Source organism: Ischnura elegans, chromosome 7 (assembly GCF_921293095.1).
Source record: "Ischnura elegans chromosome 7, ioIscEleg1.1, whole genome shotgun sequence".
Lineage (NCBI taxonomy): Eukaryota > Metazoa > Arthropoda > Insecta > Odonata > Coenagrionidae > Ischnura > Ischnura elegans.
Window position 1 is genome coordinate 15,346,313 of NC_060252.1, and position 27,562 is coordinate 15,373,874.

Genomic DNA, 27,562 nt, shown 5'->3' on the forward strand with positions numbered 1-27,562 from the left:
GCAATAACACATCGTGTGAGGTTTACCGAGAAACAGTACACAGATGCAGTCGGGAATGCTCCCGTGAAATAACATATTAATGCCTCCATCATAAAAGAACGTTTCCTAGAAATTCTATCTCGCAAAACGTCATTCTACCAGTTGTTTTATTCCAACCAGACAATGCTAGTCATTCCCCAATGAGGAACACGTAACTGAGCCTGCCTAAAATGCAATTTTGTAGTGTGTGGCTCATATACCTGCGTGACTACAGATGGTTTTACGCGATGCAGAAAAATTGAGAATAAAAATCACTTCTCTGGAATCCAACATCAAAATTCGTAATAGAAGTTGGCCTAAACGACAGCAGTTTCATCATTTACTGAAACCTTCCGAGTAGCAGTAAAAGATAGCAGATGATATCGAACTTAGATCACACCCTAACGGAAGTCTGGACTGGAGTTCTGCACTAGCGAAATAATAAAGTAATTAGAGTTTGGGGTGGTTCCATGGCAGAATCGATAACATACGATTCAAAAATACACTCCTAAGGCTGCCTAATCAGAAAAATAAATAGGGAAAACAGGATAAAACACAAACCGCACATTTCAAGAAAGTTAACAGAAAAACTCGAAACACAAGTACGTTCTTCCGTATTTTTTGAGGCAATGAAGTCACGAATGTGATAGATAACTTTAGAAAAAAACGAAGATAGCAAGCTTAACTTCATTAAAACGACCGAATAGAATATTATTAAAAACGCCGAGAGATACAGCATAAAAACGCGTGGGTTTACCAGAGTGCTTCCGCATATTCCTATAAAGAAATTTCTTTTCTAACCGAACAAAAATCCCTAGACAGGAAACCTAAAACCGCCTTCCCGGACTGAGGTTCGACTTTTTATTGATACGCGTTGGCAAGGGGAGGGGAGGAGGAGGAGAGGATGAAAACGAACCAGAAGACACCCTCCTATCCCCACTCTCCCGAATTAGTCACATGCATGGAGAGGGCGGGGGCGTCGCGAGAGAGGGAAGGTCAAAACCTTCCCCGCATGAATGGCACCCATGGGAAAGGGATGGATGTTGGCGACAGCGCAGGACGGGAGGAGGAGAGCGCAGGCTCCGATGGAGGAGGAGGTGGTCTGGAGAGCAGGGAAATATATAGGGAGGAAAGAGGAGTGAAGGCGAGAGAGAGATCCACCCCCTATCCTCTTTAGGCTGCCGTGACGCTGGTCGTCGCGGCCTCCCGAAATAGCGAGCACAGGGTGGAAGTGGGAGACGCCAAGCAGTCTGGTGGCGAGCCGGGAAGAGGCGACACCTGGGAACAAAAGGGGGAGGGAAGGACACGAGCAGTGTGTGTGTGTGTGTTTGTAGGAGATGGAAGGGGGTTGGTTCAGTGCTCCCGAAGGAAGGGCCGGCCACACGCCCACGCGACCCTCTCTCTCTCGCTCGGCCGGCACGGCGGCAGCGAATGGCGGCGAGGACGCGGGGGCACGTGGGGAATACACGTATTGAGGAGGAAGAACAGCATCCGCGGGGCGAGTATCGCCCTTTTCAAACGTCCCCACCAGAGGGGAATATTCCTATTCACGAGGGTTCTCCAGTCGGCTCCTAGACGTTTCGTCACCCACCGCCCATTTAAATTGGTTCATCAAATCAACGGTTAGCGAGTTCGCTTCGTGGACTGATGACATGATAGATTCACAAATGAACTTTTATATATTGCGCACAGTATTCCACACAGGTTCACACGTCGTGAAGTCTTGCGAATGATTTTGGAGTCAAGGATGAAGTAAGCTTCCAGCCACGACTAGATTTGTTTTCCCCCCTAAATAACATATACATTCACGTTGAAATCAACATGAATTCCTTGTAACTTCCTTAAACTCTTACTGCGGGCATGTCGGGCTGATAAAAAATTTCCACCGTGGGTAATGCACCTAAGAAATCACGTTTTCCTCGTTGCGCGAGTAACAGGGCGTGGAGGGTAGAAAGAAATGCGAGGGGGAAAACCGTGACCTTGCGCTAAATGATGCAACCGCGGCGGCGAAGAGAGAATCACTGGACGAGAATGCGCGTCTATGAATGCCATCGGACAATGGTATTCCGAAGGCGGGCAACGACGGCCGAGATCAGACATTGATTTCTCTCGACAACAGCTTATGCAAGGAAGAGTCTTTCATCCAAAACAAATAACTAGGTATCGCTTATTTTAGCAGAAAAATGTTTTACCATTATGCACGATATCCATCGAGGCAAAACAGTAAACATATACAGGGTGGCTGGTATACAACTAGATATCATACAATACCTGCACATGCCGCATAGGTAGTTACCTGCCGATCCAAATGCGCTTCTACTGAATTTTAAAGAATGCATCAAGATTCTCACATAATATTGTACGTATGATATTAATTTCAACATATTAGTGCTTTCGATACAGAATTGATCCGTATTTTTCAATACCTACTTATATACCAGCCACCCTGTGGTATACAGAATGTGGATAATACCAATCATAAAATTTTCCAATGTCCACTCTTTCCAGCTGGCTGGGCCGACCATAGCGCTATTTTCATATTCACCGACGTGATTAGATTTAAATTACACTGACAAGCCTAAAGTTATTTTTTATAATTATTAATAAGACAAAACGAACATCATCATAGTTTTCAATAAAAATGACGAATTGCATAGCACCAATCAACATTTTTCCACAGGCTAGAACAGGCAGTGAGCCCATATGAAAATGTGCTACTCCAAATACAATATTCAGATAATATAGCACCGGGACTCTTCTTCGTAGCTGTCAGATCAAGAATTGGTAGCACAATGCAAATAACTGCCGTACCGCGGGCATCGGACAAATGTAACCTTTAAATTCTATGCGTCACAAATGCTTAAATACTTCGGCCATCGGAAAAGTAATAATATTATAAATTTAAATAATTGAAGAACAACGATTTACTCGCCAATTAAAATGAAGAAAATAAATTTCTCTGTCCATATCTGAGTCTCGATGAATTGTTACTGAAATAGTGACATAATTTATGACAATCATTACGGCCAAAACGAAAAACGTTGAGCGCATTTAAGGTTACATTTAGAGTTTGCAATAAATATGAATTGGATTATTATCATTTATAGCTGGGTTTTCCATTTTTATGAAAATTGATAGTTTCTGCTAATAATTGATACAATTCACTATTATTAAGGTTATTTAAAATTCAGTTTATATTGAATGAGAAGGTAATGCTCAGTACCTACTTAACATCTGAACGTATTAGAACTTAGCACCTAATGAGTTGATTGATTAATGTTAATATTCAAAAATATAATCATCACAATTCATAATAAAATGATCGACAATAGTGCACGTCGCGTTACGACGTTCTTCAAACAATATTCTCGAGTATTTTTTCTTTATCATCCCGATTACTCAACATACCCCCGTAGTGTTGACGATTTCAAACTATCTGTCTATATTAAATATGACAACTTCATACACCAAAAACATCACACACTGCACTTAAGATACGATTATTGGACGAAAATAGGAATAGGCTAGTCATTATTAGGCAATTTCTCTTTCGGTGGGATATTTTCCCCTTCTTCAGAAAGAAGAAATAGGTACTGCATTATCGAGGCAATGCTATGGTGACAAGCGAACAGGTGAGAAACTGGCCCAACAGTAGCTTTGACTATTTCTGTGCACGAACACAAGACTTCGCACAAGTAATGAGTCAGCAACACCTTTAATGTAAAAGAAACAATACAGAGTAAAAATGAGAAGAATAAGACAAGACTTCGTGATCAATACAGGGTCAATAACGTAAAATTTACAGAAATTATCGAAAAGAAATATGCAATCGCGCTCAAATTTTGATGGTTGACTGTAGCGTAAAAATATGGTTATATTACACCATTTTAGTAAGTGCTCAAATGGAATGCAATGCTGCAAGTATCACGGGTCTCGTATTGGAAGAATAATCCAAAAATGATGATTACACTTTAATTGGAGTTAGCGAAGAGCTTTTATCCGAATCATCAACTTCGTCAAAACAGCATTTTTTCTCAAAATAGATTACGAATGCTTAGGCTCGATCAGTCAGTCAGCGATAGAAAGAAATCATCGACAGGAAATCTCCAGGCAAGATTCTCACTGAGAAACAGAGGAGGACCATCCAATTATTAACTCGGCATCGCCTAATATATCCAACAGATATCTAATCATGGCAATAATTACGCAAATAATTTCAAGCTACTCCCCGTGCTGTCATCAAGTTTCACGCTCGCCGCAATGATTCACTCACTTTGGTATCAAATCGTAAACATTTGCACTCACACATACATCAAATCAACCGCCGGAGACCGCGATGTTCATTCAATAACAGGTACTCAGGATTCAATGTCACTCACTTTCGGTTTCCGTGTAAGAGAGGACTACGTAACAAGACCAAGGAAGCGCTCGATGAAGCCCCTCGGTGATCGCCTAACTCCAAAGTATTCTAAACAGCTAAATACCCCCGAGAAAATTCACATACCACGCGGACAGGTAAAATACTTTTATGCCCCACAACAAAATTTCTGAGCATGATTTCAAATTCAATGGAATAGTGAGAGGAGCGTTAAACACTAAAAAACAAAATTAGTATCATCTACATAATACTCTGCGAGCGACCTCTAGGGTGTTTGCCAGGGGGTGATCAATCACCAGCATGCTATTGGACTCCCACATGCACACCACACGGTCCAAAAAATATTATGCATACTAACAAATTATACTACGACATGCTGTTAGAAATAATAATAAAATTCAGAAACATGCATTAAGGTGTACATAAGTTAGTGGGCTACAAGTCATCCAATCTATTTGTGAGTTCTAACGCTGCCGTTATAATCTCTTATTGATCGTGGATAAAAAAGACATTCTGAATATACCTGTTCTACAGTCCATCTCTAATTTTATTTTTTATGACGAATGAATTTATATTATATTTATATCATGGGGATGAGAGAATCCGTGTAAAACAGTCCGTCACTGTGTGACACCGCGCAAAAAAAAACCAAGAGACTGTACCACACTGCCACGCAAGAAGTCACCTCGCCGCAACAATATATTCAAAGTCCTGTATCAGCAAGTTAACCACGTGGTACACAGTCACGCAACCACGTTCGAGGATCCTAACACCGAAGGAGGTTTTATTCGACGAAATCTTCGAACTTAACCCGGATTAGATAAATTCGAATATCCAGTTTCTAAACCCATCGAGTCAAATGATTTCGTCCACTGAAGTAAATTAAAAAAAGAAATGAATTTCGTCGAAAGCGAATTTCCTCGATGGGTCCTTCCCATATATTGCCTAAACAATACATGCAATTGAGCGAGTAGTAATACATAGTAGCAAGGTAAATACTTAACCCATACTTATTAAAACTTTAGGAAGTTGCACAAAACAGAATAGAATGAGGGGAACGAAAATAAAATAAGGAACTAATTCTTTGACATCTTTAATGAATATCAAACCCTGCAATTCCTAACAACGATACCGAAACACTTCGCATAGAGCAGAAAAATACAATTGACGGAGCAACGCTGAACTGTAATTAAGGTAATCTCAATTCTTGATTACAATAAAAATCGAGTGATAATTCGTGAACTACAATATATAGGAGTCCGTTTAAAACAAAGTAGTTATTATGAACATTGATACGAGGGGCGTCATCACAAAACAATCATGATAAAAATAAAACGCACCAAAGTCACTGCACTATATTTGGGGCGTGTTACAAGTAAGATAAATTCAAATGGCGTCACGACCTGGTTAGTCAGATTGAAAAAGAATAGATTAACAAATATAAGCATTGAATCTTTCACATTATGAGAACCTTATTAGCATTTTGACAGCGATGTATACCAACGATAACAAATTTTAGAAACATAAAAATAACATTTATTCTCAACTGCTCACTCACGGCAGGATTAAATTACCACTTGAACTAATCGTCGTCAATGCAATAACATCCTCAAGGAGCAGCGCATTTTGGGTCTCATAGCAGAGGATCGCAGCCCAAACGGAGCATGAGTCAGCTTTCTCCGAACTCGAAGCGACGATCATTTAAACCCATTCGCCAAATTAAAATCATTCCGCCCCACCAACGATTCACGTTACACTGAACCCGCACCGAATCGCATTTCATACCAAGGAGGATGGTACACACGCAGGAAAAATTCACTGCAATCCCACTAAAAAGGTTCCATTTTAAACCACACGACCATTTCTAAAGTACTAGTTCCTTTTGGATTGCTCAGGGGCATGTATTATTACCAAGGATAGCGGCATTGAGGGATGGTTATGAAATATTATAAAAAGGTTTTATTCAACAAAATATGAGGATTGGAATTCCAAGGTAAAATGTACACAGCTGATTCTCAGAGTTTGGATCAAATCAATTCATGATTAATGCAAAATGACTATTCAAATGAACCAGTAGGCGAAGAACGCCATTTTCCCTTTATTTTTAACATCGTTCATATGCTTTCGACTGGTCGGCAACTGATAAATATCAACATCCCCGGCAATTTTTTTTGGGAATAACGTCATTAATGGTACTCTAAAGGACGAAATTATTTACAAAAAAATCATAAAAATCCATCCAAAAAGGACCACCGTCCTTTCCCCGACCATTAGTTATAGTCGTGTACTCCGTCCTTGAGTAGACTCAATAAATCTGATTATTGTGTTGCCGCCACAAAATAAGCATAGTAAATGTCTTCAGTGGCAGTTTCGGTAACAATGTATATGTCTTATGGACCGGATAAATGATGTTTCTAGCTTTATACTTCCATACCACTGATAAGCGGTTCACAAATGCTCCCTGAACATATGCGTAAAAAAAGAAGCATATCTCACGCTCACAGTCTTTTGTCGCAACGAATTAGAGGATTAATACTTCCGATATTATCTTCATATTTACAAATTACACTCGGTGAAGCATCAACTTTTGCCTATACATCACAATTGAATATTTTTCCTCGGCATTTTCTCAGATGCGATACTTTTACGTTTTAAATACAGGCATAAGAAGGTTTACTCTCAACATTTTCAAAAATTTCAAAATGATATTGTAAACATTGAATGAGTAATTAGCCACGAAAAAAGATAAAACATCACCAGCGAGAGGAATGCGTGCCTATTAAGTCTCAATGCCTTGTAGGATACAAGGGAAACCTCGGACCTGCAAAGCAAGAGAACACTGAGACGACGATGGTACGCACGTCCCCAAGATGTGGGGAAATAAAAGCAGGAATTCCACCGCATCGCTGACGAGAGTTGGGCAAAGGTGTAGCGATGGTGATGGCACGGCGTGAGGGGAGGGGGCGTGGCATCTGGCACCAGCGGAGAGGGGGTGGTCGGGACTAGAGTGGACGAAGCGACGTAAACACAAGCCCCAATGAGAAAGTGATGGCTAGAAGACAATCGACGGGAGGACACCACGTGACGAGTCCGTGAAATGCGAGAAGATGAACCATTGGGATAGAATACAATACTTTACACGCCTCGACAAGCCTGTGGTGCCTTCTCACAGCTATTTCTACAGGTTGTCCGTTTCGCATTTCACGTTGAAGGATAGGTTCATACGACACACGTCCATATTTATTTCAGACTAGATTTGAAATTTTTTAGCCCGTTTGTAAAGCATCGATATAGAATCAAAATTATTTTAATAACACACAGAGCATCAGTAAATTGGAAATTTAACAGCGCAGGAAAAATGCTGTCCTTCGAAATAAAAAATATGACAACAAAAGTTGTGGTCTAGAAATCGGACTAGTGACATTCGTCCGTCACATGAGTTTGCTTTATAACAAATGGCATAGCATATAATATTTAAATTACAATATAACATTGACATTGAATAATTTAATCAATATTATGAATTTCCATGTCAAACACATCATATGAGATATTCTGATGTTGTCATTTCTATCTCGGTCGCGAGATCGGAAGCTATAAATCGCTTGGTTTATATGAACTCTGAGGCCCACACTTGACTAAATCTCAGGCTAACTGGACCGCAGATGCGTGAACCGCTATGCTGATACCACTGCATCGATAGAGTGGCGCCGTGGTCCTTTCGGCCGATTTGGTAGACGAAAAGGAACTGAAGACTCGTACGTCCAACACCGGCATCAAGAGTGTCTTCCCGACCCAGATAGCCAAGGGGACGGCGTTTCTTCAACAGAGAGGCGTCCGCGCGGTGACCCAGATCGACTCCCCGTCCGCGCTCTGGGCGCCACGCATTGGGCGCACACCACGACTCGAGAGCTATCTCGCCTCTGCCACCACGCGCGCCATCGTCTCCTCCGCGACTCGATGGCCGGCCTCGCACTGCTCGAGGAGGCAACCGACACCTGAGGTCATTTACGCCATGACGGAAGGGTAGGGAAATTGGGTGGAGAGAAACCCGGTGACGGGATGCTCTCAAACAACGTCCCATCTGACGAACGGAGAGCCGCAGTCGAAGTTCCCTCCAAAGAGCACTCAAGAACGGACAGGAGAGTCACTGAAATACCTCTGCAATTGCTGGGAATTGAACCCAGATGAACTGGTTGGGAAGCCAACACACTAACCATCACACCAGCTCGATACCCTTCATCGCAATCTCTCGACACTAACCTACCTTAATTACAACGGCAACTCAAATACCAAACCGAAATTCTCTGCCTTTTCCAGACTATCTGATAAGAAATATTTTACGAAACGTTCAGTTTCACAGGATAAAAATTTAATTAATGTCAGAAAAATTATAACCTTAAAACAAAGTATAAACGATTCAAAAATTAAATTCGCAGAGCTGAGGGAAACGTAGTGTATATTGTCCTTATCTCATTGGCAGTCCTTGACAGGCAAACAGAGAAGCAGATGAGCATGCAGTCACCCTAGTGATACCAGTCTCCTCTAAGCCTATTACTCCTTGTCGTTATAATGGCACACTTGACGACAGTAGGCTATGATATTACAAGCTTTAGGGGTTTTTAAAAATATAAAGACAAAAAATGTCTATTCACTTTGACCACTAGGCGATGGCAGGTTGGGAATAAGACTTTCATTCAGAAGTCCCCACCAAAAAAATCTATGACTGATTGGGTAACACCACAAAAACACGACATCGGATTGAATTTTGACGGATAAAATAAAACAAATAGATATATTTGGAAAGAGCATTAAAGCAATTGTGAAACTTCTAATTGGAGCGGGTTGAAGAGTGTTTTTGGTTAGAGTTTAGCTTGAACCTTTGTTTATTTAGTTACAACCATTTTAATGCTTTTAAGAAATTCAGGCGCCAATAAGTTAGGAAAAATGTGTATCACCAATCGCTACGGACCAGTATTTTGTCCCAAAACAGCCTCTTTAATTGTAAGAGGCAGTGGATGGTTGCCCCGCTCGATACCCGCGAACCACTCGAGTGGGGATGGGCCGTTGTATTCGCGTCGTATCCGGGTCCCATATATCCCACACCACGGCGCCCCGATTCGGAGGACTTTTTTCCACAATGAATGCCGTCACGTTCGTCCCAGCGTGCATTCCCCTCGGAACGATTGCTAAGGAGCCTCATACCCCAGTCTCATCAACACCCAATTGAAACTTGTTCGTTTCCATGACGGAACCACGGCCACATTTTCAATCATTTGCAGGTCCTTCTTTAGAGGGTCCATTAGATGATGCTTCATTGCATAGATCGTCGTGTTTTGTAATGCTAGTCTGGCGAGATACCCGTCATATTTTATTCTCAAGCAGAGGAAAAACGCTCACTGCTACTACACCTGTATTAAATAAGATTGTTATGGAAAAAGAAACGAAAAATCACACCAATTCATCAATTGAGTAGTTTCGTTACAGTTTCGTACTATTACTGAGGGATGCAATAGGGAGGGATATCTGATCGAAAAAGGCAAACAACTATGAAATAACGTTCAAAATTGATACCTTTTTGTGCTCAGGGCAGGTCCTAAGGATAGCTGTGCTATGGGAGCAAATAACAAATAGCACCAGCCCATTACTATATATCATTACCTAATCGCAGACGAACTCTAAAATTGCCCCTGAGAAAGATGGGTTCTGCAATAGCAGCAAGTGTAAATCTATACCGACTATTCAGTCTTAAGGACAATACAATTTCCATAAACTGATTAAAACTTTCGCGTGTAACTGTTCGATAAGAGCAGCGGTCAAGGTTAGAAATACAAAACCATGTTCATTGCGGATGAGATGAATCACGGACATTTTATGAAGTCTGACGAGGATAAATACCCATACGATATTTGGCTTATCTTCAATATTTTGCTCCGAATATAGTTATTCACAGGCTACCAACAATAGAAACCAACTCTCCTTAAGTAACAGCAATCGTATCAAGTTTATTACCATCCGATTTGCCATTCCTCTGTCAAATTCGCCCAAAAACACGAGCGTAAATCTATCCGCGTCACAGAGGAAAGGACACAGCCCCACTCCCCTTCCCTCGTCGGCATCGCTCCAAGATCGCTCCATTGGATCCGATTCCGCAATCGGGCGATAATAGCTGCGCGCTGCCCAAATAACGAACGCCTCACGCCACTGTTTCCAGAAGACTCGAGCGTAAGCTCACGCGGAATTTATACGTGCTCCAAGATGGGACCCTAATGAAGACACACCCTTGGCGAAATGGGTGGCTCGAAACCACGTTATTCACTGATTAAGCTACCGTATAGATATTGCCTGCAGCAAAAGGAACTCAGAGAAACGGGGTATACCCATCGCAGTAACACCATCACGACCTGCTTTATGCTAACAAAATAATTGTCTGTTTGGCGAATCGATATCTATTACATCATATTGACATCAAAGGTAGACAAATATGTAATGAGATCGCACTCAGATGAGATGCATGGATGCTCTTTCTCCTTCGATAGTTCGCTACAGAAGACGCCAGGTCAATAACCAAAGGCCGTAAACCAAGAGGAGCCAAAATAAATACCTCTCAGGAAGAGTGTAACACCAGTAAATTAGTACACAATTAGATCAAAAAGAAGATCGCTTCGAAAGGTTATTTCACCCCCAATTAGAAAAACAAATTTCCACCTTTTACGAAGATATAATATGGAGAATAATAATAACACCCAATGATCGTGATTAAAAGAGCAAATAATAAACAAGTATAATACACATACGCTGAGATGACACCAAAATATTAAGGAAACATGCCTCCGATCCCACACCAAATTACAATAAGAATGCAATGCTGGAATAGATCCACGAAAATCACGGTAATTTAAGCCGAAATTTTTAAACTGGTGCACGGGAATAATACCAGAGATTATTTCAAATAAATTGTACGATTATCATCCGAATTTGATAAAAATTTCAAAGTGAATCCTTTGAAGCTATTTTGCTTTATATATGCATTTTTTACACTAACATCACTAATAAAAATATTAAAATGTCCGATGTTAAACTCCTCTCCCCCTTCTTGTTTCTCCCTCCACGAAAATGACAGATTGCTGTTAAAATCGCTCAGGGAAATTAAAAAGTAGTTAGAAAGCGCAAAGTAGTTTCTTTTAACTTGCTTAAAGTATGGTAATTCCATGAGGAATAACAGTCGCCCGTCAATTTAGTGTTCACATACGTTTTAATTTTTACACTAAAACTTGGGAATAATATTTCATTTCGATACATTCTTGAAATTCACCCGGCCAAAGATCGGCCCGAGGAATTCCTCACACAAATCCCTCGGACAATTGGATCCACCAGCTAATACCTCAATGGTTCATTATTACATTTATCATGTTTGAAGACAAAAAATAAATTCCACTTTTCCTTTGAGTATGCGACACCGGTTTCAGTGGATTTTCACCAACTTCGGGCATACTCAGATCTATATTTTTTATATCCGTATTGGGCCACATAATGGTGATTATTCACTAAAGCCCGGATCGCAATTTACAAATAAAAGTGGCATAAGTTTTTAATCTAAAAACTTCATGATAGAACACGAAATACATGAGGAAATAAGATTTTTGGGCACGTCCATATTTTATGTTAAGCCGTATGGGATTTCAATCCTAGCTTCGCGCTTCTGGGATAACGCCCGAGTGTGCCACGGCACTGCAGGCACGCCAAAGGTCATACCACGTGAGTCGATTGCTTTCGCACAAACACACCCGCAGTTTGCGTAGTAGTGATGTCGTAGTGAGGAGAGAGGAAGACCCCACCGGCTCGACATCACCAGACCTCTCCCTCCGTCCTTGGAACAAAACACTACACACTCCAGAGAGGTTCAACCGTGCCGCCTCCCCATCCCACGGGCCGTGCCAGGAATTCATGCCGCCGCCTCCTCGACCTTCGAAAGAGCCGGGCCCGGACGGTAGCCTAGTGCTGGGCGGCCACGTATGAGTTGAGGCAGCCCCCCCTCCCTCCCGAATATACATCCCCTCCAGCGCCTACGTATGAAAGAGCGCGATCCGGCCGCTACGCTACGCGCAGAGAGAGAGTTCGCGAATGAATAGGGACGGCAGATTGCGTGGGGGGCGGAGGGGGGGGGGGGCGCAGCTCGCATCTGGCAACACGGTCCGACATATCTCGGAATCCTTTAGCTACCCGCAAACACGAGCCCCACCCCACAGCCGCCGCCCGCAACGTGTGTCCGTGGGGCCCTTTTGTTGAGAGGAGGCAGCGAGGAATGCGGTGCCATAAGATAGTTACCCCCCTCCCACTGCACGCCCACAGAGCTCAAAACTCCCCCCCCCCCCCGCTCCTACACGCATTCCCCTGCTTTCCTAAGCCATACATCATCAGGGACAAGATCCGAATATTTCCGTAGCACCACAGCTCAAGGGAGACGATAATGCCAGTGGACCACTATAGAAGCAGTTAAAAAAGAAACATGTACACGTCAACTGCCGTGAAGAACTGAGTGTTTACGACACGAATATTATACATTCAGATTCGTCAGTGGGCTACACAATGTGCTGTCACCCACCGCGCATTTGAATGGGTTCACTGAAGTGGCCAAACACGACGCTGACGTTTGAGCGATTCGAACTTCACTAGGAAAGAAACCATAATTAGGACTGTTAAATGAAATTAACATTTGAGTTCACCCATGTATTTGTTAACTATCCAATGCTATTCGATGCGAGTGGAAGGCTCTATCCCAAAGATTGGAAATGTATGGATCGATCAGCGGACGCCATGCTGTGTACATATTTCAAAGCTCAAGCGAGAGAAATGCCAGCATGCTTCAAAGGGACACATTAGTCTACGGTTCGGCCACCATGTAGTACCCTTGTTTACGCAGATACCCCATAATACGCCACGGGGCAGTGATGTTCAAGATGGAACGAAAAATTGCAGTTGTCGGTGAAACTGGCCCAGTGAGCTTTTCGCCATCGATAGAATGCTTAACTTACACAGAACAATAGCGAACGAAAAAAATGCTTGAAACTCAGGCGCACAGAAAATACTTCCTTCGGAGAGAACGACTGACACGGGGAATGCGCGAAGAACACGTGAGGAAGAGCAGACCGCTAGGCCCACGGTGGATTGGCTGGAAAAGGAAGTGCAGAAGTTCCCCCGGGAGAAGGGATGACGCTCAATTCGGAAGGCAGAAATAAAAAACGTATCGGCAGGAATTCGACAAAGGCCAAAGTGTACTTCGATTAGACACGAAATCGCAACTTACATAAAGAATTCAGTACATGGGCGTGAAAGATAAGTTAATACGGAAAAAGGTCTACTCATCAGCCATTTTGTCATTATTTACATTAAAAACCGCCAAGGATACCGCCTAATTTTCATTAGCTGGTGCTGCCAAATGGAGTTTCATCTCACCCAATCGTTCGGAGAGAGCCTGTCATTGAAGAAGAAATCGCTCAAAGAAGTATGAACATTAATGATCCACACGAGGCAGAAAATTAGCGCGGCGGCTGGCTCTACAAGTTCTCGACTTCATCAATTTATCCACGAAAGGCCGTCCATTTTTCGTCGAGGATAGCACGAGAACTATGACTAACAATAAGAGACGGAATTCAAAAATAGAAAACCTCGGTAAGGTTGGTATACAAGACGAAGTTGACTTCTAATACAGTCAAATACCATGTTTGACTAGCACGTGTGGACAGAGAGTGCGATGCCCTGATGGTGCTTCACAATCACTTTTGACACGTGCGAGTTAAGCGTAATTGTCAAATTCTGTAACAATGAATAAATCGAGCCCATTCCGAACTCCAATGCGCCTCCGCTACCGTAAAATCTCGACAACACACACATCCACGGACACGAAATATATTTTCATTTTCAATTTCTCCTCCTCCAACAAACCTTCCTCCCCAAATCGTTCCCCACCTTTGCTTCCCTCCCTGCTACCATATGTACGGAGGGAAGGTGGGGAGGGGCGGGGGGCGGGGGCTGCATTCCACAGGCATTCCTTAGCGGAACCGCCCTCCCCCCTTCCCAACACAAGCCGACGGGGGAGCGAGGGGAAAGGAATTAGGTGGTGGAGGAGGAGGGAGGGGGCACGGCACGAAAGGATGGCGGCGGGGGATGGGGGAAATGGGTCGAGCGGAGGGGAGAGACAGCGTGGCCGGCGGGAAAATTGTGTACGGCCGAGCCGATAGCGGGGATGGTCCCGAACGAGAGGAGAACTCCCCCCTGCCCCCCCCCCCCCGACAGATTGCCCCCACATCCACGCGCGACTACGAAACAATTCTCAGCGAATGGGAATGCGCTCGGAGAAGACACCTCGCTCGATCCAATGCACCCACTGTCCCGGAGGAAAACCAAATTGTCCGTATACACGCATGAATTTACACAAAAAAATTGAACAATATATAATAAACTCCTGGGAGTCCTTCACTAATTGTAAGCCTTTCGCGTAAAGAACATTTCGAACCATACTCACAGATACATAACTCATTGAAAACAATATCCATAAACACCACGTTCATCTACATTATACCCTGCGAGCCACCTCTAGGGTGTTTGGCAGGGAATGACGTTTGAGCAATGAAAATATGGATAGCATATATATCTCGTGGACTGGAGGGATTAGTATTTATGATTAAATGTAACCATCAAAAAACTGTTTAGGGCGAAAAATACATAACACCACCGACAACAATTTCACACCAATTTCCGCAAAGGAAGGGAGACGCAATGAATGCATGTAAAGAAATGTCTATCCAGTAACAACGAATCACCACTATAAGGTAACACTACTTCCAAATATGCATCAGAATACCATGCCATCAGATATATGTTCATAGATTCCATCGGCAATCCCTTACTTATAAGAGTTGATTCACCGGTAAAAGTCTCTCGAGGAGCAACAAGAAACAAGCAACTGGACACTTCAAATGTAAGTCACTCTAAGTGAACGGCATACGTCAATTGAATTAATCATTGCTAATTATGCAAGTGCAACCAACGCCAAACCAACACAAATGCAAGTGAAAATAACGCCATTCCCTCGGACAATCATGATAATAGTTTATTCAACAGTGTCAAAGTTGAAATAAAAAGAAAAGACCTTATCTAGAAGAGCTAAACGAAAGAGAACTGGATAGTCATCGATGGATATCGAGCAGAAAACAAACTGTAACGAAAACGTAAGCATTGTCGAAACCCGGTAAATAATTACATCATGACCATCAATGTTTGTGCAGCACAGGAAAAGGTGCGTAATCAGCACAAAACTCTCGCACTCGGCTCAAGCCAAATTACTAAAAAAATGCTCAAAATAATGCAGTGTAAACAAGAGACGCGAATAAAAATCAATATTTCGGTGTGCAACCCAACTTGTAGACAGGTTCATACGAGGTAACTGCGTACACCTGCCGCAAATTTACAAAGGAAATACACCTCCAGAAATATGTGGGCAGGCTAGGATATTTCTGAAAAACCGTGGGAATATCTTACCATGACGTAGTACACGCCATGGCAATCATCCCTTGCGACGATGACACCTGCTTCCGTAAAAATGGGCACCGCTGTGGCGAGGAGGGAGGCTGGCCGGGGGGAAAGAACGACTCGAGGCCCGTCCGGATTCCGGCAACCGGAAACGGACGCTCTGGTTTACCCTCCCGAGAGGAAAGGAGGGGGACGACAAATACATTCGAGGAATGGTTGCAAGAGGTTAATACGCCACATCCAAAGAATTCCTCGATGGAAGGAAGCCAGATCTCCGAAACACCACCAGCAAACGGAGGTTCAACTTCCGCCAATCCTCTTGCCCTCTTCCGTCATTCTGCCCTATAGGTGGACATTTCGATGATTTGAGTCATGTGACTCGGGTCATACCAATGAATCGTTATTTCGAACCGTTCAATACGAAGCAAAAGAACATAATGAGCAACGCGAACCAAGTGAACAAATGAATCATGAGGACGACATTAACCTCCTTATGGCATATGGATGAGACGACAGCAAGGTTAGGTCATTTGCGCCAAAGCAAACGTAGGGGTAGTAAGGGTGGAGAGAAACCCGGCGTCGGCATTAGCCTGCTCATAACATTGCGGGTGTACAAACACCCCCTTTTAGGCGGCTTGCGGGGGAGTTATGTAGATGTAGATAAACAGGCGCCAAGGAGACCACGGTTCTATGACCCATCAGTCGGAAGGTGTTCTTGAAATCCCTCCATAACGCACTCAAGAAGGAATCGCGCTATCTCTGAGGAATCTCCATTCCATTCGAAAACTAGATACAGAGTGAGAAGCAAACACTGTAACCACCACTCCAATTCTCCAGATGGACCACATGAACGCTGGATTCCTACGATGCAGATACGACGAGCAATAAATGAATGAAATATTGTGCTTCGTATTGCTGCACATTATATCGACGGTAAATAAACAGTTTCAGAGAAACTAAAGATTTTTCAGTTGACATGCATTCTCGATAGCCTAATGTCAAATTGTAACTAATGCAATCGTGTAAATTATTAATGTTTCGTCTCAGCTACTAATGGCCACAATTGCCTGAAATAGTATTTATTTATTCATCTTTTTGTCATGGAGTCCTTGAAATTCTCCGATTCACAATAAATATTGATTATCATTTTTCAAGCATCACTGCAGTAGGCCCAGATTCCTTAGTGTGGGATAATACAATGGGCCAACTTCTTTTCCGTGTGATCCCATTTTCCTACATGGACGATTAGTCAGGGTCCAAACCTAATTTCCATTTTCAATTTCCCCGTTTCTCAATCCAAATTACAAATGACAAGGCGGAATATGTAAATGTGAAACGTATTGTATAAAAAGATTGTTAAAAGAGTGCTCCACCGAGATATGTTAATGAGGGTGTTATCATATATATTCTTATAATTGCTGGTGTTTTATTGTAATAGCGAGCCAGAGCTGCATGAATCGAATGCTATAGTCAAAAATTCTATCAGTTTAAATACGAAATATGTCCCGCCGACAGAAGTACTGACTGACGGCACTGTAAAGTAAACATTTTTTAATAGAAACAATTACTACAAATATATAAATGAATTATTTCCCCGAATTAATATCAATAGCTAAGTATTCTTTTCCTGGGAGTTACTGAAAATATGCAGCAAGGTACATAGTGATATGAAGTCGAGGAGTATCATGCAGCATAGCAAGTAGAAACAGAGTTAAGTAGTGCCAATTCGTGCCGTCAAGGCGGGGCTGCAGCAATATGCCTACCTCGCCGCGTGATCATTCCACCACGATATTCGTTGCACCTTTGATAACTAACTTCTCTCGCTTCAATTTCTAATAAGTTGTAAAAGCGTTAAACTGAAGTCAGGAAGCGTTATAATCCGATCCTAGGGAGCAAAAGCAATTGTTGGTATTCTATGGGGTTTAGGAAGATGTAGGGAGTCCAAGCGTATTAAGTGCCTCCCAGTGAAAATTCGTTGAAATATGCTCTGACACGCAGCATATCATCGCCACGAATCGATTCACCCCTTATGAACCATTTAAAACGAATAAACAGCGATCCAATTCAAACGGTTCACGGCAATTTTCCGTTCAAAATGAACGATTCACTCGTGAACGGCACAGCTCTAGTCGACACACACCCCACTCCTCCTGCATCATCGCGGACCTTGTGCGTGCCAGGGAAGGGAGGGAGGGGAGGAGGGCTTCTGCTCTCGGGTGCCAAATACTTGAGGAGAGGAGGGTGGGAGGGGATGGTGCGGAGGAGGAGGAGGGTGGGGCATTGGTATGCGATACGTGGGCGAAAATACCCTCCAAGCCTCCCCCAACCAGTCGAGCGGGGAGTAATAGTGGCGGAGATGGGTGGTGTTCCTTCGTGGATTGAGAGGAGGGGGGGCGTGGATGCCTACTAGAAGGCAGAGCAGCAAACGCGAACCAAAGGAGAGGATTGGGAGAGTAGGGGCGCACACGGGCGCCGAACATATTTTAAGGCCCCTCTCTCTCTCTCTCTGTACTTCAAATTCCCGATTCTAAAATGAACCCGAGAGAGGTCGGCCGAGAGACAAGTGGAGCATACGCAGGAGAGGAGAGCCTAAAAGCTGCGAATGAGGAAGCCGACCACGAGAGATTTGGACATGTGCGGAAACGTGAATAATCCAGACGAAAGGGGAAAAAATAACAAAAAATGTAATATGCCTCCCAGGGTATGTTGCACACACGATTTATAGTGCATTATAAGCTGGTAAATCTCAATAATTACCATTTAATCTTTTCCGGTGTCTCTATGTGGGCTTTCATGACGAATGACTAAAACTTAACTATTTTTAAATATCCTGAATGTTTCCTATTATAGGCACAATAAAGAGGAGTTGAAAGCTCACGGCTAACAATGAAATATCATTGGATTTTCGAGTTTCACCTTATTATCTCGTTTGGCGCATTCCTGCATGGACTACGATACACGTTTCATTACGAAAGAGAGCAGGATTTTACAAGAGGGCTGTTCGCCAGCGCATAGTCTCCTCAAAGTACACAAGTAATATCAATAATCCCATTCGAATGCATTGAAGTCGAAAACGGTGAATCTGGATTATCGATCTCAATGACGGTATATGAAGGGATTGAGACACTGAAAATTCACTTCAATGAATGCGCTGGAGGGATTTTCGAGATCTGCGCCGCCTGTCCCCTTCGAACTTTATAAATCAACCCATCAAGTGAACTGACAACACAACTAGTTTTTGTTGCCTTTGTGTATCATTACCGCATGTTTCCTAAATTCGTGGGAACTTCATCTTTAGATTCGAATAGTTGTCAAGAAGTCCTCGATGTGACAACGACAGATGAATTCTAACTCGATCCATATCTACTTCCAAATGGAACTCTTATTTAAATCCTCATGTAATGAGGGCATATAATCCCCCACCTAACATATTCGGGAGAACTAAATCAACAAAAAACTCCCGCGATGACTACCGTCACTTTGGACCGGCGCGACGCGGCGGCTTATGGATATTTTATGATATATCTTGAATGAAACATCCTAAAACATTTATGGTATTCTAGGAATAGGAATTTAGTACTACGGCATGAGGCATTTGAAAAGGGTTAGCATTCCATAGCTCGTGTATCTATAAGATGTAATTTTCCCTGGAATAACAGACCAAGTAACTGACACAGAGAGTAACCAAGTAATTCTCTATGCAAGAATAGATCTCATTGGGTTGAGGGGTATATTTCACAGTGCCCCTTCAATACATTTAAATATGATACGTACACGTTAAAGGAAGAGTTATCATTCAGTTAACTAAACATAAACGCAACTCGTTACCCACACGTATCAGATTCGGCACCATTACAAGGTTAAAATAAACGATTGAATAATGGAAAACTAGAGAATCGGAGAAGTTATAGCATGAAAAATTGTAACTCGTCTCAACAAATATAGTTGTTCCGGCTTTAATAGAGGGCAATTCTAACATGCTCATAAATTCAAACTCTGGCAATTTTACACGAATGCGTACTCGTGGTACATGGCCAGCAAGTTATAATTGACAAATAAGGTCTCTACAGCACAAAATAATTAAGCACATCATAACAAATCAACAGAGTGAGGTTCCTCGGCAAGGATGATGGATTATCTAAAACGCAGCTTGATTAAAATTAGTTACGCACCCTAATAGCAAACAATAAATCATCTCGCCCTCACAACATACATAAACAAAAGTTAATCGGCTAACAAAATCTGTTTGCGTGAAACCCATACAAACATTCCAAGGGAATACGCGACCGTGACGCCGAAATAAAAGGTCATTCCCAAAGACAATTCAGATCTCTTGCAACTCAACTCAAGAAGAACACAATAAAAGCATTCATAAAAGCTCAAAACTTGAAAAGAAAACCTCTCTTAGTGCCCAGCAAGATGACATTAACATACACCGCAACGGCACTGATCTAATTAGATTGATAAAGAATTTCATTGAAAAGTATCGCGGACCAAAACAAAATAACTGCAGACGAATATAAATGAAAACTGAGTTCATAAACAAATTAGTCTCAACAGTGGAAATGGCACAAGTAGCAGCTTATGAAAACCCAAAGGTATAAATACCAGGTTAAAAAACGCAAACCTCATTGGATTAACAGACAGCTGCCATTCACATCTACCGTTGAATGTATTGTATTCCAATCCACAATTGTCACCCTTAGAAGTTCAAAGAGACATGTAGCTTTTACGTATCTGTTTATAGAATATGCAAGCTATGCAGCAAAGAAATTAGACTCAACATTTACCATTATATACACTTAATGATTCCGCTATACAATTTTGTACCTTGTAGTGCCTCATCTGAATTACGAAAATAATTGCTAAACGATACTACATACTGTACCGCAAAACACAGCGCTTCCAATTTTTTTGCCGGTATTGTCCACTTAACAATATCACTAAACACCAAATTTAATTAACTGAATAGCACAAAGAAAAACACGTGACAAAACCTCATTGGAAGCATCACTTTAATTCTACATTCCAATGTTATGCACTACGTTCGAGTTTTTCCCACGGCATGTAATAACGATTCACTAGCTTCATGTACGATTCTAGCTTCATGACGACAAAATAAGCAAATGAAGATTTATTCAACTCATGACCATAAGCGAAGACATCAACAAATTCGAGAATAAGGGAAGATAAACACTTATAATTGCGAAGACTAATACACAATTCGATAATCTAAACGTATCAATGATAAACATCAACAGAATAACACACAATTTCAGGACGAGCAAATCACCACACATGCCGTAAGCAATCTCAATATTTTTACATTTCATACTTCTCAATCGAAATTCTTTTAACTATCAGAAATTACATAGCACAATAAAATTATCCAAGGAAAAACTGTACTGCTACAGATCTTCTCAGGGTACATGTGGCGTGTTTTCATGAAGATGGCAGCACTCATGCCCAACATCTCGAACCAAATTCGTATTTAGTTTTTGTATCCACAATACGATTTATTCATGAACACAAGGCTGAAAAAGCACACATTCAACCTAAACCGACAGCTCATAAGTATCACTACAGCCCTGTAACAAATTCAGTACATAACACAAAACAAAAAATGCGGAAACATCCCAGGAATTCAGCGCTTTGACGTGGGGTTCCGTAAGGTAAAGTCTGCTAAGTTGTGTTCTTCCTACCTGTCCCGCGGGTCAATCCATGTTGTTTTCTTGTTGTTGTGATCAATGAAGTATATTTTTCCATCGTAGTCTCGTCCAATATCCCAACCTTCAGGTAGAGGTATCTCTCCATTTCTTCTCCTTGGCATATTTCACCACTTAAATCCATTCAAAAGAGTAGCAACTGGTTCACACTCACACAGCTATTCCGCCATGTTGAATACCTCATTACAATGAAAGAGTGACGTCACCTGTGCCTTGCGTTGGCCGACCAATCACACGTTAGATTCCTCAGGAAAGGAATGTGAGCAAATTAACATAACAAGCGAGGAGGAGTAACAGAATGGCTTGTTGACTCCAAACAAACCCGAGTGTAAATGAAAATAGAACCGATAAATGAGATTCCAAGTGATCCTTCACCACGAACGCTTTTCATAACGCCGGAATTATATGAGAATAAAAGATAATGCACTATTAAAAAATAATTACATGGAGTTGCTTTGATGAAGGTATTGTAACATTGCGTAAACTGAATGATAAATTTTGCAAAAAAGTTTTACTCCTGATTCTTGATGCGATCGGAATCCCGTGTAGCTTTCCGAAAGGCTGATATCGCTTTAAACGATTTGAACCATTTCCACGATTTCCAACTTTCCTTGCTCACGCGAGCTTTTGCCATCTATCGGTCATAAAATGAAACACTTGGTGAACCATAGACGCCATACCGCGTGATTTCTAATCCAAGTATCTTTTACTGCTCTATTGAATCTTACAAATGAGATGAGTCTCCTTCGGTCAAAGACAGAGAACGTCAAACTTGATAATATAAAATTATTCAGAGCCAAAAGACGGTTTACTTTTGTTGTGAGATGGGGATGTATCGTGATTTTTTTCTTGAAGATTGTAATATTTTGTGTACAATCGGTTTTCATTAGCAAAAAATGACTGCTCTAAAACATGGAAAAATAACTGAAATCACCATCGATCTAACAAATTGTCGTTGCTTATTAGTGATCGTATTATAAATATGGTATGACACAGGCCATGAAATCATGCCAAAAATATGAAGACAAGCTTCAGAAAAATAAATTTAATCTGTAAACTGAAACAACCAAATCTCTCAGAAAAAATACGTGAAAGAATTTTAATTAACATTACGTTGAGAAATCAAACGAATAAACTTCACTTCCTAAAATGGATTAGCAAATTTTGTTCTAAATGCCAATGCTTATTCTCAGCATTACAGAGAATATGCAACAGATTATTTTGCCAATATCTTTCAGCTTTGTCCATCATTGATATTTGTTTCAGTTGCTGAATTATATTGAAATCTTTAGTTTGCGATTTTTATCCATTAGTTTTAATCGAGTTTTCCTTTAGTGGTCCTGTTCACGGTTATTTTCAAATAAAATTTGTATTTTATTATGCATGGGCCTGGAAAAATATTTTCACATTCAGTAAAATTAAACTCTTCACTCAGTGATTGGACTCGAATGTTGGTTTGAATGAGTGGTGGTGGGGCCTACCCTGGAGTTCACCTAAAAGCATGTGATAATTTCACAGGGTAGGGGGGTCAATTCCTTTCCCTGGGTCATCTCACATTTCGAGGATTTTATCCTGGAAATGTGGGAAGGCTTCACCAGTGATTTGAATCCGTAAACCTTTGATCACCAGCCAAGAACATTAACCACTATGCTACCATGCTCTCATATTAACACTTATCACAAGTATCTTCTTACATTTCCCAGAAACAAAATTCACAATCACACACTTTCCCAGCCAGCACAGATTTGAACTTATCCTTGGAGAAATCAGATATTGTGGGGATAAGCATATCCTCCATGTGTAATATCCCTTTTTTCCACGATTTCAAGCGTTTGGGGAGGGGATGTCATGATACCATATTGCCAAAATTGGCCGCATAGTAGCGCTGAAGTCCTCCATTACCGTTAAAGCCATTATAGTGGCTTCGTGTTTACATTTTTGGTGTTGTGTATAGTGGTGTTTGTGAGTAAAAATCGTTGATTATTTTGTGTATACAATAATAGTTAAAGTGATAATGCGACCTAAGCATCGTTTTTGTGTTCCTGAGTTCGATGTGGGCTACGCCGGTACGTACAGTTGTGGCGACACATCAAAACATCCCGGATTGTCGTGGATATTAATGAAGGAATCATCGACAGTGCTGTGATTTGTTAACAAATGCGAGGTATTAGTGATTGCAATTGCCAAATTCTAGGGTATAACGGTAATGGATTTCGAATTTGTGCTTTTAGAAACCATACGTAAGGTAATTCACCAGTCTCCTCTATAATTTGATGTAAGGAATTGAACAGTAAGATTTATGGTTTACCGATGAAGGTATAAAGACTGCTCCGTGTTCTAGTGTATTGTATATCGTTTCAAGATGAATAATTCATTAAATATATCGTTTTTAGAGCAATAATTTTGTTTATTTTACCACCTTCTTCTAACGGATTTTTTGGGATGTTCCTAAACTTGCGTGAATGAGTAACATAGTGAAAAAAAACCTCATTGTGGAGACTAGTGCGGTATTGGCTTTCGATGGTGAATGATTCAGTGCATTATATTTCATCATGTATGTTATTATACAGTATTGTATTGCAGTATCCCATGTAGCATCAAATATCTCAGAGGAATCTCACGAGATATGATCTCATAGGCATACAGACCTCATAGACAGAGTGGTCATATATGCCTCGTGAGATGTCTCTGGCATATTTGATGCTATATGGGATACCATAATATAATAAAATACAATGATGAAAAATAATGCATTGAATCTTTCCTCATCGAATGCCAATTTATGTTATTACGGTTATTACATTATTTTCACGTAGTTCTCATGAATCTCGCGTGGCAGCGCAGCGATCGTACGCGAAACAGCTGCCACCTAGCGGCAATTATACGGCGTAAGGATAGGCATATCTCAAAAAATGCGGAAGTGCATCTCCGATTTATCCCAAAAAACGGCGTGGATTATTCATACTTTATCTCTGCTTTCAGATAGGTTTCGTCACGGCATATATGTATAATATCCTCGTATTTAGGGATAAGGCAAAATCTGTGCTAGTTGGGTTAACTCAACATGAACTGCTTCTATTTTGCCCAAGAGCATTTCCTCGATGTGAAATACTGCTATAACAGAATTATTGAATTGTATGCACTTGAGGAAGTATGGTATGGCAATTTTCTTCATAGCCAATTTTCCTCCCAGTATTTCACTTCCATGACCATTTATCAATATTCTCACGAAGTTCAGAGGATTGGTGTGGTGAGAGTGTTGGCTTGCCACCAAGATGGCATGGGTTCAAATCTCAAGTGTGGCAGCGATTTAGCAGAGATTGCCCAATCCCTACTTGAGTGATTTGTGGAGGACACTTCACGCATAGCACTCGTCAGATGAAGCATTAACCCTTGCAGTGGAGCAGCGAGGGGAGGGTTTTGGGGGATAAAATCCCCCCCAGAGCTCAGAGAAATTTTTAAGTTACATCCATTTTACTTAATTGGATTGATATTACTAATAGACCAGTGTAAGGATTAATAAAATATCCCCCAGGAACCCGTAAAACTCACCATTTTGAACCAATTATCTTAAAATTCTGCAATTTTGTTAGTCTCGCACCTACCGCTTATCCTGGTGGCTATTCCATACCCCCACACACCCCGGTATTAGTTGCACCTAAACCCCTCCCAGCCTTAATTCCTAGCTGCGCCCCTGAACCCTTGGGCTAGGGGAGTTCTCAATTATAGCAGCTAGCCAGTTCAGAAGGGAACCCCTGTGCATGAGACCCCCTGCCATGACGGCTGGTCTGGTAGAGTTAAGCCCCTTAGGTTAGAGTCAAGATCCATATCGTGAGGGAAAGTGCCCAAGGGCAAGATGTCCAGGTACCGATAAAAAGTTTGGGTAAATGACACAGTCAGCATGCAAAACATATAAAGAAGTTCCCGCACTCGAAGGATCAAACTTAGGTCCACTAGGTGCCTTTGGTTTTCAGTAGGCTAATGCAGAGACTAGGTTTCTCTCAACTCTCCCCTCATGTTGCAAAAGAGCTCAGATATCAGTCGCCTCCACCAAATACCATATTTTCACGAAAATGGCTCCAGGAACACAATTTAAACATGTTATGCATTTAATGCACGATATGAGTAAAGCGAAAATAAGAAAAAACTGATATGTTGGCCCTGCCACCTCTCAGCTCTTGATAAAGCCTCTCAGTCACCAATTCATCATATACCGCATACTTCATGTAAAAACTGGTGTATGACATATACTGAAATGGTAATTTTTAAGTGTATAAATCTGATTTTGCAATGCAACTCCGAAACCTAATTCATCTTCAACAAATACATGTGGAATTACTCGGTTAATGCATAACATTTTCAAAGAGAGTGGTTAAATATTAATATTTTTTAACCCTAGAAATGATTTTTTTGTAAAGCATTAAGCACAGCTCTATTATTTACTTACTGTACCCCAGCAAAACTTTTGAGTATCACAAAAAGTTTACGGAAGTTCGGGAGCTCTTTGAATGCCAGACGACTGCTGAAACCAATGCTCAGGTGGACAAAGTGATAAAAGTTTTGAACTCTGACAGGTGTTTTACCATCGCCCTCATCAGTGAGGAGACCGGCCTTTCAGTCGTAACCATCCACCTCATTGTAACAGAGGATCTTGCGGAAAGGAGGAAATGTGTGCGAAGCTGGTGCGACATCGCAAAACGCGTGTGTAATCAGCCATTGCCAAGAATTGGAAACTTCACCATGACATTGCACTGTGCCACAGTGCAATTGTTGTGCGGCAGCTGCGAGCGAAATTCGGCATGGTGATGTTGCCTCACCCCCTCCACAGCCCCGACATAGCTCCACCTGACTTTTCTTAGTTTAAGGTTTACCAGGACTAGCCATGGTGATAAATTATACGGGAGTCACCCGCAATGCACAGTCGTGCGAAAGATTCACAGAGAAAAATTCATCCGCCTTGACCGGGATTCAAACCCAGATCCCCCGATTTCCGGTCGAGTGCTTTAGCCAGTTAAGCTACCGAGGCGTTCTTCTTCCCTGTGGATATTTTTGGACACTACCGGACAAGGTGTTGCTGGACTGCTGAGCATATGTCCAGGCCTGCTCTCTGGCTGTGCGCACAATTTGGACTGCTTGTAGCATCATATTGGAGGTAATCAGGGGATCCGGGTTCGAATCCCGGTCAAGGCAGATGAATTTTTCTCTGCGGACCTTTCGCCTGACTTTTCTTGTTTCCACAAATAAAAAGGGAGCTCAAGTATATCGGTTCGACTCCATAGAGGCAGATCAAGCGGCGACGACAAAGGCTCTAAACAGTATTTCGGAAATTGACTTCCAGCAGGCTAGTTGACCTGGCTTGTCCAATGAGTTGCAGATGTGCCAAACTAAGTGTATCGATGCAGGAGGAATGTATTATGAAGATTATTAAGTATATATTATGATAACTGCAATAAATTTTGATTTTTGGAACCAGTCCCGATACTTATTGAACAGACCCTGTATTTACCCTACAAAAGGGCTCCTTAAATTATTTATGTGGAAAAACATATGTATTTCACTGTAAGTGACTGCTCATTATTTTTCCAACTTTTTTCATGTGTTCTCTTGCTGCTCAATTATTGATTGTCACTCGAGACCATTCAATGCCTATGCTTAACTCAGACTGATGTGATTCACCTCCCTTCTCGAGTTCCCCCACCAGAGACAATTTCCCCTACACTTGCAGATTTCCTATTTCCTCATTTGACACATCTTCCTTGCGTTTATTGAAATCACAGTCTCTCTTGGTACAAATGAGAGTACGCACAGTAGATAGTATTACAAATTGTGATGGGTTGAGACATGGTTAGTAGGCATTGCCACTGGCTCTGGGACATAGTGGGAGCTTATGGTACAAATCAAATAACAA

At 41.7% G+C, this 27,562-nt stretch overlaps 1 protein-coding gene across 1 annotated transcript in view; it reads right to left on the reverse strand.

The window, feature by feature from the left end:
- The window catches only part of LOC124163099 (protein kibra), a 69,558-nt gene extending 47,353 nt beyond the window's left edge, over window positions 1–22,205 (reverse strand). Inside the window, exon 1 of the mRNA XM_046539901.1 lies at window positions 21,631–22,205. Within this exon, the coding sequence (XP_046395857.1) occupies window positions 21,631–21,758 (128 nt within the window). The 5' untranslated portion in view covers window positions 21,759–22,205. The remainder of the gene's footprint in view (window positions 1–21,630) is intronic.
- Between the last annotated feature and the right edge of the window lie 5,357 nt (window positions 22,206–27,562).